Source organism: Gallus gallus, chromosome 26 (assembly GCF_016699485.2).
Source record: "Gallus gallus isolate bGalGal1 chromosome 26, bGalGal1.mat.broiler.GRCg7b, whole genome shotgun sequence".
Classification (NCBI taxonomy): domain Eukaryota; kingdom Metazoa; phylum Chordata; class Aves; order Galliformes; family Phasianidae; genus Gallus; species Gallus gallus.
In genome coordinates, this window is record NC_052557.1 from 1,516,730 (window position 1) to 1,533,370 (window position 16,641).

General features: G+C 54.6%; 1 protein-coding gene across 2 annotated transcripts; it reads right to left on the reverse strand.

Moving 5' to 3' along the window:
- Positions 1–899: 899 nt before the first annotated feature.
- KCNA3 (potassium voltage-gated channel subfamily A member 3) lies at positions 900–13,395 on the reverse strand. Of its 2 annotated transcripts, NR_174025.1 has the most exons (2): positions 10,042–13,395; positions 900–4,297 (listed from the first exon to the last, which is right to left on the reverse strand). NR_174025.1 is itself a non-coding variant. In NM_001030378.2 (1 exon), the coding sequence occupies exon 1, from the start codon at positions 13,238–13,240 to the stop codon at positions 11,498–11,500; it is 1,743 nt and encodes a 580-aa protein (NP_001025549.2). In that variant the 5' UTR covers positions 13,241–13,394; the 3' UTR covers positions 11,336–11,497. The 2 variants fall into 2 exon arrangements, 1 of the variants encoding a protein (NP_001025549.2); NM_001030378.2 differs by lacking the exon at positions 900–4,297 and having other exon boundaries at positions 11,336–13,394.
- Positions 13,396–16,641: the final 3,246 nt, after the last annotated feature.

Sequence of the window (16,641 nt, forward strand, 5' to 3'; positions counted from 1 at the left end):
TTGCAATAAAACAACACCTCGCTTGCAGGGACCATTGGGATGCCATAGAACAGCACTTTTGCATTTGCAATGTAAGCCACCCTAGAAACAGGTGCCCCACCAGCAACAAATGCTGCACCAGACCCAGCCTTCCCCACACTGCCTTGGCTTATATCACCCATCTTAAGCTCTGGGTTTCAGCTGTGCCACAGCTCTGCTCGCTTTATGGCCCCCAGCTGTGTTCCCCAGAGCAGGAATGTGCAGGTGATTGAGAAGCAAAAGGAACCAGAAAATTCTGCAGGTCTCCACTGCTCTCCAATTGCTCTCACACTGCCCGAGTGCAGACCGGTCCCAGCTGCTGCAGATTAAATGCAGCCTGTACAGTCGTCATTTATTTTTCCATTCTCTCTCACTCTTCAGTATTTTTTAGACAAGCCGTAACCTAAAAAAGCTCTGAGATCATTTGGCCAAGCTTGCTTTTGGGTGAAGCCCAAAGACGTGGTACAAAGCCAAGGGCAAGGTTTTCAGATGAACTTCAAGCCTCGTTTCTCAAGCTCTCTGCCTGCAATGAGGACGAGCGGTTCAGTGCCTCCACTTACATTGGCTTTGCCAAAGCATTGCTGGTGACATCCCTTCTTGTGTCACTCACGATGAGGATTTCAAGGCTTTGCTCAGAGCGACCACAATGCTCATCAGTTCCACCCCCCCGCTATGTGCAGGGTCACCAACCAGCAGCCCAGGCTGCCCAGAGCCACATCCAGCCTGGCCTTGAATGCCTGCAGGGATGGGGCACCCACAGCCTCCTTGGGCAGCCTGTTCCAGAGGTATCTCATACCCCATCCCTCTTACATCCTTGGTCCCTCAGCATCCCTCCTGTCCCATCTCACCGCCCACCCCCATCACCATGGCACCACCAGCGATGTGTTTCAGCCGTTTTATTGAACTTTGCGTATGAAAGAACAGTTTTGAGTCCTAATGAAAAAAAAATTTAAAAAATAAGTTTGACATCAGGTAAAAAAAAAATCCACACAACCAGAAAACGAAAACCCAAAAACCCACCCGTGTGTGGAGCTGAGTATGCAGCCCACAGCACAGTGAGGGTCACCAGGACGACGGGGTGTTTGTTTGAGCATCAGACCAGCACCAATGGAACAAATTGAAACGTGGGCAACACAGCTCACTGGGCAAACCGAAATGAAAAGGAAAGCAGAGCAACGATGCTGAGCTTTGCATCCGCAGCCACAAATGGAGCTGTTTCTGCAGAGCCTGGCTGCTCCGGATTCAGCCTCCGTGCAGAGAAGGCTGTTGGGTTGTCAGGTTGGAGTGTTGGGTTTCGGGAGGCAGGATGGCACTGCTGGAATATCTCCGTGTGTGTTGCTGCTGAGAGAGTCCCAGGGACTTCTCATCACCAGCCAAAGCACTGCCTGATGACATGGAAAGCAACATCAATGCTATATCCAGCCAGGAAGGAATCACGGCAACAAATTGCATAGTAAATGATGGGGAAAGAAGAAATTCAGACCTCCTGTGTGAGAGGTGGGTGCTCGGTCAGGTTGCGGTGTTCCCCTCTTGCAAAGCTTCGGGACCTCAGGTCCTGAAGGAAGAGCCCATTCTCCTTGGGAGGAGCTCAGTTTGGCCATGAGAACACTCCTCCCTCCACACCAGCAGTTTTCCTCCCCACACACCAACATCTCTCTGTTGGCACTCAAACCAATGGCCAAGTCCCATTTCCCATACACCAATGGCAGGTGGGTGGTAGCAAACACACACCATTTTGACTAAAACTGTCCCATTTCAGGCACTGGGCCACAACTCCATGCCACTGCTACTTCTCCTCTTAATAGCACAAAGGCTCAGGTAAGTCAATGGCTTTTCTAGAGCCAGGTAAGTCGTCCTGCCCCAAAACACTCTCTGGAATGGCACTGCTGCTGGCCTGGCCTCGCTGTGCTCAGAGACAAAGGTCTGGAAAACAGCAGAGGAGGAGAGCAGATCTCAGCCCATTCCTTTGGAAGATGCACTGATGATGGCATCTTTGAAAAGTAAAAAAGGTGACGACAAAGGGCGATTTCCCCACATCAGAAGTGGGCCAAACCACCACATTACAGATCTGTGCAACAGGAGCAGCAAGAGAGGGGGGCACGCAGCCTTCCAAGGGTGTACAGAGGAGAAAAAACCCTATTCTTCAATTTCAGAAGAATTCAGTGACCACAGCAGCACTGAAACGCATCTTGGAAAACATCTGTGCCCTTTTCGGCTGTTATCCATGAACATCACCCCAGTGCTGCCTACAGCACCCTGCAGCCCTGCCCTACAAATCCACCTGGAGGGGCCCCCGTGGCAAAGCTCCCCTCGCCGTCAAACACACTGACATGGGGAGGGAGGAGGGCTGCAGACAGCAGGAGGAGCTCAGACGTGTTTGGCGTCTCAAGCACCGCACGACGCACGGCTTCCTCAGCATCTCCGAGCGTGGCTTTGAAGGGCTATGAATAAAGATGAGCAGCCTGCAGTCGGATGATTATGGGAATAAATACATGCTATTATTTTTTTCGGATCTTTTGCTGTCAGCCATCATTACATCGCTCCCTTTTTTTTTTTTTTTTTTTTGCTTTTTAATCAACTGGGTACATTTTTAATTTGCCTTCCCTTGCCAAATCCGGCTCCCCCCCCCCCCCCAGAATGACATTTCTGCGTGGCTGTCCTGGTGTGATGGTTATCTACGAAGCACACAGGGCTATATTCGGAGTCGTGGCAATGCAGACAATACACCGGACCAACAATTAAAGACGATCAAACTCTCGCTTATTTGGAGGAAGCACATTAACAATTAGCCGGGTCAGCAATCAAGCAAACGAAATCCAACAGCATGGAGCACACGTGGGCTGAAGGGCGGTTTTGTTGCCAGAGCTGTTATGTACAACACTGAGAACAGGTTGAAATTTGGTGATTTCCACGAGTTGGAGACATCACAGAGTCATGGAATGGAGTTGGAAGGGACCCTTAGAGGCCATGTGGTCCAACTGCCTGCAATGGATGGGGACACTCGGGGTGTCCGTGGGGAAGGTGAGGTTTGGGGAGCAGAGCTGCTGGCACCCATTGGGGCATCACTGCTTCAGAGCCCAGCAAAAGGGCTCTGCTCTTCCCATCCCATCCAACCCCAAGCAGAGAGACGCTTTAACACAGAGCTCATTGAAAACGGATGAGGCACAACCACGGTGCGCACACACACCTATCTCATAAAAAAATCTCTGGGTAACACAGAGGTGAGAAAGAAAAATAACTTTAGTACTGATACATTCTATCCCCACTTTTAAGGGCTACTGTTTAATGTTCCAAAAGAAACTAAATTCAACACCTCTGGGATCAGGGCTTCCCGAGAGGAAATCAGCTCTCCTCCTGCCCACAGGGGGTGCTGAGGGTGCTGGGTCCCATCTCATGGGGTGCTGGGCTGTCTGCAGCCCCGACCCCCCTGCAGGCAGACGGTTGCTCCCCCCTATGGGATCACTGCAGGTTTGTTTGTTCGATCCCTTTGCGCCCTCAGGACCAGGATAAGTGCTGCAGGAAGGCTGCAAACCCATCGCTTCACAGCTGCTTTGCAGGGCTGGATGTGACACGGAGCACAGAGCCCTCCGAGCTCCATCCACCGCAATGGGAGGAGAGCACCGTTGGGTTATTCAAGGCTCACAGGGATGGAAATGGGGTCAGCCCTCACCCCCAGACACTGAACAGCTTTTGGCATTCATTCCAGTGCTGGGGAGCTGCAGCCTGGTGGGAGGACATGGCTCCCATTGCAGGAGGCAGGGAGGGATGCCTTTGGTGCAGCACGTACCTATTTATAAAGAGCATCTACAGGAAAGCCAGAAAAAATAGAACAGATCTTGTTCACTTCCTATGGCCAAAACCAGCCCGTGTCACTGGGAGCACTGGGAGCAGCCCACGTGCCCCCACTTTGCTCCCACCCCAAGCAGAACACTTGGGCAGCCCAACGGTGGCTCTGCTCAGCATTCCCCTTCCGATTGCTCAACCTTCCAAGAGTTTCTTTATAACAAGAAAAGAAAACAAAACAACAAAACCCCAAACCCTGCAATAACACCCAACCCATTTCCACCTCCGTCCGGCTTTTTTTTCCTCCTGGCTTCGTGCTGTCTCATCACATTGCACAAAAGAACCTCCCATCCGTATTGCATTTGTGAGAAGACGTGGATGAAGCGAGGAGCAGGTCGGGGTTGGAGCTCCATCCATCAGTGGGTGCCATCTCCTTTGGAGGTGTCTCATCCCCAAGCGCAGTCCTGAAGCTCTCACACTGAAGCTTTTCTGCTCTCTGTAAGGCAGAGAAAAAGCAGCGTTGGTGCACAGCCTGGCTTTGAAAACCAGCAGGGCGTTATTATGTTTTCAGTGCAACGTGGGGTGGATATCACACATTGGTCCCCTCGGACAACTTCAATCCCCACCCCCCAGGAATGAAAAGTGAATGTTTGCTAATTAAAATCGCTTAACGGACTGAATGCAACACAGCTGAAAGAGAGCTGAAGCTAGGAAGAGATTCATTAAGCATATTCCAGTTATTAACTATTAGCTCACATTAATAGCAAGTTGCAAACCCAATCCAAAATGATTACCATGCAGTGAGTCTTCCTCATCACATTCTTATCTTAATCAAGCTGAGCTCCTGAAGATCTGATATGGTATTAAGCAACTGGCTGAGCTGATAGCTGAGAGCAGGGGCTGATTGCTGAGACCCAACTCAAGATCCAACCTCTGTCCCACCACCTCCATCGCTCCCATTTCCCCCTCCATGACCACCTCCCTCCATCCCACAGCTGGGAAATGGAGCATCTCTCTGCCCAGCCATGGTGGGGCACAGCCCTAAGCTGGAGGGATGAAGCACTGAATGGCTCCCGACTGCTGCCCCTTGGTGCTGATGTCTGAGTGAGAATTAGTAATGCTTCTGATGGAGAGGTTCGTTAACTATATTAAAACCAGCCTGGTGAGTGCTAATGAGCGCTGCCACCACATCGGATGATGAGAGCTGGGTGCTTCGTTAGTGGGAAGGATCTGTGTTAATGAACTGAGTACTAATGAACCTGGATCCACTTCTCCCAGCCTGGCCATGAAGCCCTTCCCTACAATAAGCCGATTTTCCCCACCTGAGCCTGTTTTACCCAAACAGCTGAGCCTGGAGCCATCCCATACACCCGGATAGGAACCTCAGCACAGCACGGACTGATCGGATGCAGAGCAGTGGGCAGCAGTGCAGACACAGCTCAGGTTTCCCAGCTCTTCTGGGTACCCCAATGCCTTTCCAGGATGTATCCCTGTCCTTGCAGACAGAACCTCCAAACCCTCAGCTTAATGATGTCATTATTCCACCGAGTTCAGCCAGAACAGTAGTGGGAGTGAGGTCAGGAGCACACAGGAGATGTTGCTGCTTCGGCTCCTGAAGGGATGCAGATGTATTCCCAGCACACGGGGCTGATGAAATCCTCCCTCCTCCAACAGATCCACAGAGGATGTGAAGCAGCAGCCACAGAAATCAGAGGCTGTTCAGTTGGTGGAGCCAAAGGATTTGTGGCCAAGAGGTGGGAGTTGGAGGAGCAGCTCGAGAGACCGCGTGCACCACATCCTCCTTGAGCCCTGGACCCAGGGGAAATCAGGGACTGGAAAACAGCTCCTGTTGAGCCAACTCCTTAAGGGCTAAACAAAGAGGATGGGTCTGTCCGCTTTCCTCTGATCCCCAGAAATATGTTGGGATGGCTGAGATTTTTAATGCAGAATTAAAGCGCAGGATATCATCGATGACAAACAATGCAGCTTTGGGGGAAATAGATTTTATCACATTAAGTTGCTGAGCTCCTCTTACTGAGCTCCGGGTATGGCTGATAGAGGTGCTGTTGTAATGCACTCCTGCAAAGGGGCTGCACAGCACCTTGGTTATGAAAATGGAGCAACAAATGCACAGAGATTTCAGGGGAAATGAGGCGTGAAGGTGGAAATGCAAGGGCAAAGATGCACATCTCCCATGTCTGCAGCACAGGGAATCCCATTTCATGGACCGCAACCTGCACAGCATCCCCAGCCACACCGCAGTGCTCTCAGCTCCTTCTTTGCTACCACGGTGGCAAACAGCAAAGCACACCTTTCTGCAGACACAAAAACGCTTTGCAATGAGTGCATTTGTATTTTCCGTGCTTCACTGCAGCCTTTGGGTGCTCATGAGAGCAAAACCCAGAGCAAAGGCGCTGCTGCAGGAGCCCCACTGCACCCCAGGGCTGAGCCACTGCTGATCAAACCGTGACACAACCCGAAAGGATTTTCCATATCAGCTATGCAAGAGGCAAGCAAACAGCTGGTGCTGGTCAGCATCAACGCAACACCAAGTGCACTTTGCTGCCTGGAGAGCAAGAGCAGAGATAGCCAGTGGCTGATGCAGTCATGCACATCCGCACCAAGTCTTCCCACACAGTACGTGTAAGGATGCTAAAAATGAAGTGCAACAAATGTGGAAGAGCAACAGACGTGATGGAGCCTCGCCGTGCTCAGAAAAGCATCCGAATTCCGGGTCGCGAGGAAATGAATCACTGCAGAACCAACACAGCATCGCTGATCCGGGGGTCTTCACGTACAGAGATGGCTCCCTCTGTGCAGAGGTGAAGAGCAGCCATGGGGAAGCATTTGAGCAGAGTGACAAGCTGAACGAGATAGGAGACGGGTTTTAATTTACTGGAGCACGTCCTGCTTCATAAGGAGGAGAAAACTGATGGTGCCCTGCAGGGACATCCGTGCGTGAAGGTTTCCCTGTCCTCCTGCAGAGCATCCTCAGCGCTCTGCCTGCAATGAGACATGGGTGAGTCCCTGAAATGGGGGGATGTCCAAAAGCAGCACCTTGTTCACAGAGGAAAGGCAAGCAGGGGCTCGTGGGGGATTTTCTCAGAGCGTTTATGGCTGTTTTGATGGCTCCAGCTGAAAGGGCAGCGTGGGACCCCACTCCCATCCCTCTTCCGCACAGAGGACGGTTCTCATGAGCAAAAAATGCAGTTTGCTCTCTGCTGCTGACAAACAGCAGCCCTGACGGCTCCCAGCACAGAGCAGCAAACACGCGTCCCATCAGGAGGGATGAATCTCACATTGACGGAGGCACCATTACTCATTTTCCTGCTCACAAGCCAAGTATGGGAGCAAAAGCTCTCGGCTGTGCCTGGGGCTCTGTCCTATGAGCTGCAGAGCCCTCACTGGGGCCGCTCCACTGGGCTCCCCCCCCAGGAGCAAACGTGCCCTGTGCAATGTAATGGCATCACAGCTCCGTGTCATACCCTAAGAAAAGCCTACATGAGTGCCCACCCAAATGCTGTTAACCCCCCACTACCAGGGGAGGGATTCGCAGCACCGGGGGACACCCAGGCCCACAGCACCCAAATGTCCCCAGCTGCACATGGCTGCCCGAAGCCATGCACTGAGGGAAGACCCAGAGCAGAGAAGGGTGCAGAGAAGCATGCTAGCTCCATGGCAGTGAAGGAATGCACAGGATTTGCTCTCCCCATGGCATCCCACAATGTCCTCAGAACACCTATTTCCCTGCACCCATTGCCCACACGTGTGCCTTGACACGGGGATGCCATTGCTGAGCTCTCCTTCCCCTACACAAAATGCACGGGACCCAAAGGCACAACATTGCTAGGTGCAATCCTACCCGTGTGCTTGCGCCCTATTGGTTTGCACCGCAGGTTTGCAGCCTGTTAAGGCATTCAAATATGGAGAAAGACACTGCCTTGCGTTGGGCTGGGGTGTGCTTGCACATAGATATGCATATTTTAAAAGCTTGGCAGGAAGAGGGCTCCAAACTACACAGTTGAACAGATTTCATGCAGAATGCCCTCCGTACGCACAAAGCACCACCAGAACCCCATGCTCTGCTCTGCCAGGACACCCCTTGACAATGGGTGAGGGCTCCTTCCCTTCTGCTGGGGAAGCTGCTGCTCTGCCCTTTGTCCCTGCTAAACTGGTCCTAAACTGGGGATGAAAAACAACCAGCAGCTTCCTTTGTCCCTTTGTCAAGGGATGGAACAGCAACAATTGCCCAAAGAAATCTGACCCTGCAGAAGGAAAGGGACACCCCAGCCCTGCTCTGTGACCCCGGAGTGGGACAGATCCCATCCACCCGAAGGGCATCTGCTGTGCCGGGGAGCAGTGGACCTTTTTGGGGGAATCCGGGTCACAAAAGTGTAAATAAGCGGGACAAAAAAGTGAGAAAAGCATCAAGCAGAAGGACCAGGATGGGGGGTTCCTGTGTCAAAGGCGACGCACCCATGGGGAGGCAGAGACCCTATGGTCCCCTAAACGCCACCTGCGGCCCAGGGTAACACCTGTTTTGAGGCAAGCTTCACAGCCCAGTGTGCTCTGCTGTGCCCAGAGCAATGATTGCAGCAGCACTAACACACAGAGGATGCACACTGCAAGACAGCAAAGGAACACACAGTGGATGCATGCTGCAAGGCAGCAAGGGCGCATCAAGTGGATGCACGCTGCAAGGCAGCAAAGGAACACACAGCAGATGGAAGCTGCAAGGCAGCAAAGGAACACACATGGATGGAAGCTGCAAGGCAGCACAGGGCACTCCATCCCCACAGGCTGCCACGGTGCAGTCTGGCAGCACTTTGCAGCTCCTGGCACGACGCGCTCGGCGGAGCTGTCAGACCGGAGCGCGCACCGAACGGCACCCAGCGAGACTGACAGCACGGAGGGAAGGAGCAGACAGAAATGGGGCAGAGCACAGCAGGGATATCCCCGTTTTGCTGCTTGCTGCTCCCTCTCCCATTTCCGAGTGTGCCTTCAGCACTCTGACGTTTTTCAGCAGTGCCATTCAGTGCTTGAAAAACTACGGCGGATGATCCGGCTTCCTTAGCACCTCTGTGATAAAGTGCTTTCTGCTGTCAGTAAAATGTGTTTGAAGCTATTCTGCCTCCACTGAATGAGGCAGGGAGCAGCCAGGAAAGCAAACTAATGACCGGTGAGGTTTCTGCCTATTTCAGTAGCACAGAAACTGAGAACTGCACACTGCTGTTTCCAGGCACACTTGTGGTTTCCATGCTGGTGCCGTACGTGCAGCTGCCACAGCAAAAATACTGCAAGGAAACTCAGCAAGGAGGGGGGAGATCTCCCACTGCTCTGAGCTCCAACCTGCCTTTTAGGATGGGGAGTGTGGAAAAGCTTTGATAGCCATCAGAAGGGAAAGCTCGCAGCCTGCTGTGACAGCTCAGCCTGCTGGCAAAGGTGCCTGGGGGTTCCCTGCTGCCCCGTGCTCTGGGATGCTGTCAGGGTGAGGGCTGTCAGCTCTGTGTGGCTGCAGAGCATTGCCCTGGCTGTGGTCAGAGCAGATCCTCTGCTGGGGAAACTGCAGCAGCTCCAATAAAGCCGTCAGATGCCATTAGTGGAGAAGCTGCTCAGATGTTTCCCATTGGTTCTGAGGGTTTTATTCACTGGTTGAGGTGGTGGGGCTGAGGGGCAGCGTGAGGTGGCACAAACTATCCCAATCCTTTTAAAGGCTGGGGAAATTCCCAGTAAAATTCCCAGTTTCAGCATGGCCAAAACCCTCCCTTCCATCCCCTCAGCAAACACACGGCTCAGCCAGGTTGGGCTCCAGGTGTCCTTTGTCTTTGCTGGCATTCCTGTGCACGCCCCGCCTGGCAAATCTCTTTGTTCTTACCCCAAAACCAACTGGGACAGAGCACAGCACCACCACCCCCATTGGGCGCCAACCCAGAGCACCAAAACACTGCCACAGCTCTCTCTTTTTGCACAGTTTTGGACAGATCCCTGCACAGAGCAGCACAGCTTTCCCCCAGTACTGCTCACCCGGAGCTCAGTGTGCAGCACCAGAAAGCAAAGTGAGAAGCACACGGAATCAGAGGAGCCCTAAGGATGCTGCCATCCCATTCCACCCAACGTGCACAAAGACACACGAGGGCAGCAAGGAAAGCTGGAAAACAACACCACACAGAAGGAAACACGAGGTTTGTTCCAAAAAGCAACGATGCAAGAAAAAAACCTCTCCCCCCTTGCAAAGCTCACCTGATCCCATCAGATGTCCTGCAGCCCCCGGTGTGCACGGAAGGATGAAGGAGGCACATTTTCCCTGGCGGCTTTGGGCTTACATTGCAATCTTGCTCTTTCTAGCTCTGCATTTGTCCCCCTGGTTTCCAAAGGCTGCCGAGCTTTCCCGGCTGAGCTTTCATTTCTGCCCTTGGAGGACACTTTGGGGTTGTGCTCCAGGTGAGCTGAGCGTGGTCCTTTCTCCACTCATGTTTGCAGGCTCCCAAATCTCACTGCCAAGGTGTGAACTCCTTTGAGAGGGAGAAGGGGATCTGGGGAGTGCTTATTGCCTACGGGTGGGTGTTTGGGTGCGGGGATGGGCTGTAGGATGGGGCGTGGATGGGGGTGCAGGATGGGATCCCTGTGCGGTGCAGAGCCGTGGGGTGGTGGGGCTGGAACCATCTGGAAGGGCTTTGGAGGGAAGGGTGAGGGCCGAGGGGGGGGGGATGGGAGAAGGGATGCCATGACAACCTTTTGGGGTTTCCCAGGAAACCAGGGTCGCCATAGCAACTGCATCACTCCGGTCCGAATTAGTGACTTCCGCTGGAAGGCGTGCTCACCACTTCAATCTCCTTGCCATGAGCAGCTGCATCTCTCCCAGCCGCGGTGCAAAAGGTGGAAACATCCCTTTGTCTGCAGCTCGGCAGCTCAGAGCCACAGCCCTCGTGCACCCACCCCATCCCGCTCCGCCCTCCGCAGCACACGGACCCCCAGATCCTGCGCTGGGTGAAATCACGCCCGGGGCTGCAGGGGAAGGGAATTAAGGATAGAAAGGAAGGGGGTCGGGTTTTAGTCTGAACTGATTGCGCTCGGCTTCCGATCAGACAAGAAGGTCGTGAGTGATCTATCGGGGGAGAAAAGGGGATCTGCAGTGCGTCCCCAAGGGCACACCACCTCCCAGCACTAAAACGTGGTAGCAGAGACTGAGAAATTACAGGCTTGTTTCCTCCCAGCCCCCTTCCAGCGCTCGGCAACATGTTTTCCTCGTCTCCCCACCCAATCCGGGGCTGCTAATCCAACAAGTGAGCTTATGTGATGGAAGGGAAATGGGCTCCGCACCGCCTGCAGGGAAGGGGGAGCAAACCAGGAGCAAAGCGAGACGTCCCCAAAAGCCAGGAAACAAAGGCAGCCCTGCAACACGTTGCAGAACAGACACCTGCTCCAGCGGTGCCATTTGTCTTCATTCTCCTTCTCCGTACCCATCGGCCGTCCTCTTTTCTTTGGAGAATTTTAAATCCCTTTCGGATCTTTAGAAAGGAAAAAAAAAAGAAAAAAGAAAAAAGATCTACAAAAATAAAGGTATAAAACCAAGGGCGCACACAGACGGACGATGGTGCATGTTCCACACAACACCAAGTACACACGGTCACTTTTGCATCATTGTTATTATTTTTCTTTTACCACATCCTCAGGCTTCGCTGCCTCTCTGTGTTTATTAAACGTCCGTAAAGATCTTTTTGATGTTCACACAGTTGGGATTGTTTGTGGTTGTGCAGTTGCCTGTCTTAAAGGCAGCCTGTTTGAATGCACTGTGGTTGATTCCCCCCTCCTCTATCACCATGTACTCGGATTTGCTGAGGGTGGAATTGCTGCGTGCCTTCCTCATCTCTTCGGTAGATGAGAGGTGCTGGCAGCTCCCAACATGCATGTACTGGGCTTGCTCCTCACCTTCTGTCTCCCGGTGGTAGAAATAGTTGAAATTGGAGACTATGACGGGCACGGGCAGAGCGATGGTCAGCACCCCCGCGATGGCACACAGAGACCCCACGATCTTGCCCCCGATGGTGATGGGGTGCATGTCCCCATAGCCCACTGTGGTCATGGTCACCACCGCCCACCAGAAGGCGTCGGGGATGCTGCTGAAACCTGAACTGGGGTCATCGGCCTCGGCGAAGTAGACGGCGCTGGAGAAGAGGATGACACCGATGAAGAGGAAGAAGATGAGCAAGCCCAGCTCCCGCATGCTGGCCTTGAGGGTCTGCCCCAGGATCTGCAGCCCCTTGGAGTGCCGGGACAGCTTGAAGATCCGGAAGACCCGCACCAAGCGGATGACTCGGAGGATGGCCAAGGACATGGCTTGCTGGCCGTTGCCTTGCCTCTCTGCCAGCTCGGTGCCCAGCGTGATGAAGTAGGGAATGATGGCCACAATGTCAATGATGTTCATGATGTTCTTGGAGAAGGTGGCCTTGCTGGGACAGGCAAAGAAGCGCACCAGCAGCTCAAAGGAGAACCAGATGATGCACAAAGTCTCCACCACGAAGAAAGGGTCGGTGAAGGACGACACCATGGAAACAGCCGAGGACGAGGAATTGGTGAAGACGTCGGGTGGGAGAGGGCCACCACCCGTCCCAAAGGTCCCCCCGGTTCCCTCATAGTCGTGGTCATCCCTGAACTCAGGCAGGGTCTCCAGGCAGAAGATGACAATAGAGATGAGGATGACCAGGACGGAGACGATGGCGATGCCTCGGGCCGGCCCGGAGCTCTCGGGGTACTCAAAGAGCAGCCACACCTGGCGCTGGAACTCCTTCTCAGGGAGCGGCCGCTGCTCCTCCCGTATGAAACCCTCATCCTCCCGGAACTTCTCCATGGCCTCCTCCCCCAGCTGGTAGAAGCGAATCTCCTCGGAGAAGATATCAATGGGGACATTGACGGGTCGTCGGATGCGCCCTCCGGACTGGTAGTAATAGAGGATGGCGTCGAAGCTGGGCCGGTTACGGTCGAAAAAATACTCGTTGCGCAGGGGGTCGAAGTAACGCATCCTTTTGCGGGGGTCCCCCAGCAGCGTCTCGGGGAACTGCGCCAACGTTTTGAGCTGAGTCTCGAAGCGCAGCCCCGAGATGTTGATCACCACCCGCTCGCAGCACTCGTGCTCTCCGCTGACCTCCGCCGGGTGCCCCGCGGGGCCGGCGGCGGGCGGCGCGGGGTGCTCGTAGCGTTCCCCCCCCAGCAATGGGTGCGGATGCTGCGGTTCCTCCGGCAAAGGGTCCCCGGCGCCCCCCACCACCGTCATGCTGCCTTCCTCCGCCTCCTCGCCCTCTTCCTCCTCGTGGCCGGGGGGCGGCTGCGGGGCGCCGGGGGGCGGCTGCTCGGTGTAGCCCAGGTTGTGGTGGCTGCTGCTGGGGGGCCGGCCGGCGGAGGAGGCGGCCGGAGAGTGCAGCAAGCTCCGGCGCTCGTCCATAAAGGTGTGGGGAGGAAGGGGGAAAGGGTGAGAGGAACGGCGAGGCGGCGGTCGGAGCCTCTTCTTCCTCCTCTTCCTCCTCCTCGGGGCGGAGAGGGAGAAGCAGCCGCCCCGCTCCCGGCTGCCGCGGCTCTGAGCGGCGCCGGGCTGCGCTCAAAAAGTCCGCCCCCAGCGCTGGCACCGCCTCGCCCCGCCGCTCCCCGAACCCCCCCCGGCCCCGCCCGGCTCGGGGACCCCCGGAGCCCCGCGGAGCGGCTCGCGCTGTGCCCGGGGGGCGGTGGGACTGCGGGCGGGGAACTGCCGGCGGCTGCGGGGGCTGAGAGCGGCGGGGGGAGTCCTGAAAGGCAGGGCGTGTGTGTGTGTGTGTGCGTGTGCGTGTGTGCCTATGTATGTGCACGTATATATGCACATACATGTGTGTTTGCATGCCTATGTACATGCATGTGTGCATGTGTGGATGCGTGTGTGTGCGTGCATGTGTGCGTGTGTGGCTGCATGTGTGCAGGCGTGTGCATGCATGTGTGCATGTATGCGTGTGTGTGCCTATGTCTGTGCTCATGTATGTGCATATGTGTGCATGCATGTGTGCATATATGTGGATGCTTGTGTGCATGCATGTGCATACATGTGCGTATGTGCATGTGTGTGCATGTATGCCAGTGTGCACACGGGTGTGTGAATGAGTGCATGTGTGTGCATGCCTATGTGCATATGTGTGTGCATGTGTGTGCATGCATGCACAAGTTCATGTGTGTGTCTGAGTGTGCGTGTGCAACCCCGCAGCAAAATCAATGGAGAAGCGAAGCTGGCTCAGCCCTCTGTAAAGGCAGTCGCAGTCTTTCCTGCAAGGAAGCTGGAAGGCTTTTCTCAATCAATCTTTTCAGACAAATAGTTCACTTTTGGTCAAATGGGATTATTTAAGCCTTCCCTGCAGAATCCCAGTGCTGGCAAACACTCCATCCCCACAAGACTTGCACAGAGGGGTAACCCAAGGGCAAGTGCCCGCCCTCTCCTCCCCCCCCCCCCATGGGTTCCTGTGCTCCCAGACCCCATTGATCGCTCTCCAGGAGCTCTCCCATCCCCATCCCTGTGCCAAGAGAGGCTCGGGGAATTCAGGGGGTTCCCGGCTGGGGAAGGAGCCCAACCATATGGGTCAGGGATGTGTTAAGGGCATCCCAGTCCCATCCCATCCCAACAGCCCCACTGCAGGGAAGGTGAAATCCTCACCGCCAGCCCTGCTGCAGCTCCTTGCTGCTGTTATTTTTAACCAGCACAGCCTCCAGAAGGTAGGGAGAGAAAAAAAAAAAAGAAAAAAAAAACAGATGAAAAGATCAAACTTATTTATACTTCAAATTAGAAACAAGCTGTACAAAATATACAAACCCATGGGGGAAAACAGCAATAAATATTGCTGTAGGAGCCGAGCCCGAACTGTAAATGGGAACAGATCTGAGCAAGCCCAGCTTCCCTTCCTCATCTTGCTGATAGGGGGCAAAATAACCCCAAAGCTTCTGCCCCAAAAAGTGATGGAGGTGCCCCAGGAGGAGACTTCCAGCTGGGAATTGCTCCGGGCTGTGGCCTCAACCCCAGCAGCACTTGTTGCTGCAGCAGCAATAGGGGACAGCCACCTCCAGGCCACGGCACCTTGCCCTGCGTGGGTTTGTGTTCTTACGGTCACATCCATCCTTGGCTTCGTGTCCTGCCCATGGCTGCACATCACTCTGCATGAGGGAATTGGGGCAACAGACGTCCAGCCTCTCTTTCTCATCATCTCTACCATAACTAATAGCAGGAGAACCCAACGCACAGCATCTCCCACCCACCCCAACCTGGACAGAGTGAGAACCAGGCATCATTCGCCCTCGTGTTGCTCACAGGCTGCAAAACATTGCTGCAAACAATGGTTCCCATCCGAAATCTGGGCTCTGCTCTCTGCAGGCTTCGTGGTCATGCAGCAGCCGTCACCTTCTCCCTCCATACACGGCTGTAGCACTTTCTTAAGGTCTTGTCTGGCTCATCTCTTTCCTCTGCTAGGATTTCTGCCAGTAAATCACTGTCATCTGGTCGAAGGCAAACAAACAAGGCTGCCTCGCACCGTAAACATTTATGGATGACAAAAGGCTCGAGGCAACAAGGCGTAGCTTCCACCACGGCAACAGTTTACTCCGGCTCTCAGTCGGGGGTAAACTCATCGGAAATCAGCGCCAGCCCTGCAGGGAGCCGCGCACCTTTGGGATGCAGCGAGGAAAAGCCCTTCCCTCGCAGCCAGGATCGAGCTGTCCCCATCAGCTCGGCGCAGCAGCAGGAATTAACCCCTCAGCTGCCGGCTGGTTTAGATCAGCCTGAAGGATTGCGGCTCCAGCCCAGCGGCCCCAGGCACCGCGTGGCCTCCTGGCCCCGTTTCCCCCCCCCCCCTTGCTTCCACCTAATCCCATCAAATCTAATTAAGCTCTGCCAGGCCAGCAGCTCCCTGCAGGCAGAGCGGCTGCGGGGCCATCGCCGCCGGCCCCAGCTGGTCCAGCAGGCCGGGTTGTGCCCCAGACCAGGAGGCACGAGCACGGCCACAGGGTGAGACTGAGCACGGTCACACCAACGCTGATAGGAGTCCATGGGAAGGGACACCTCTGCGGTGCCCCCCAGCACTTCCCTGCAAAGCACAGCACCAAATGTGCTCCTCCAGGCTGTGGCTTTCCTGTTTAATGCAGGATGTCCACCTCCTCCCCCTGCGAGATCCTCTCTTGTTTATCCGTCCAATTCTAATCTTGAATCTGGACTCGACAAATTCAATTTGATTCCTAACAGCCATTTAGGAAACTCCCCTGTGCAATGATCTACAGGCTGACCTGCAGCATCGGCTGCAGCTTCCGCAAAGCAGCAGAGCCAGCACGGCTCCTTTCTTCCTTTAGTGGCCTTCTTGGGGCAGACCTCCATGCAGAGGGGGCGCACAGCTTCACCTCTCCCACAGCCATATGGGAACCCTTCCAGACCCCTCCCATGCATGGAACCTTCATTCCAACCCCCAACTGCTCCCAGGCTTTGGTTCCCTGCCTTGAAGCCTTGCCCATCTCAAGCATCCTCCTGTGCTTGCCCTGCCCCATTCAGAGCTGTGCATCCTGCAGCCTCGCTGCCCGCACGTGTCGGAGCCCTGCCCTCCCTCATGTCTGAATGGGAACCCTGCCTCCATTGATAAATCTGGGACAAATCTGCTACTCTTTATTTCTGAGGATCAGAAACCTTTCAGCGCTAACGCTGTTACAATAATACCTTAATGCACCGTAAATGTATTGTCTCTCCTCTCACAGCGGGGAAAGCACAAAGCTCCAGCTGCTCCACGGGGACACGATTAACTCACTCGTGTGGCTCCTCCTGTCGTTCCAGAGCCATGAGCTCACCTTGCCCTA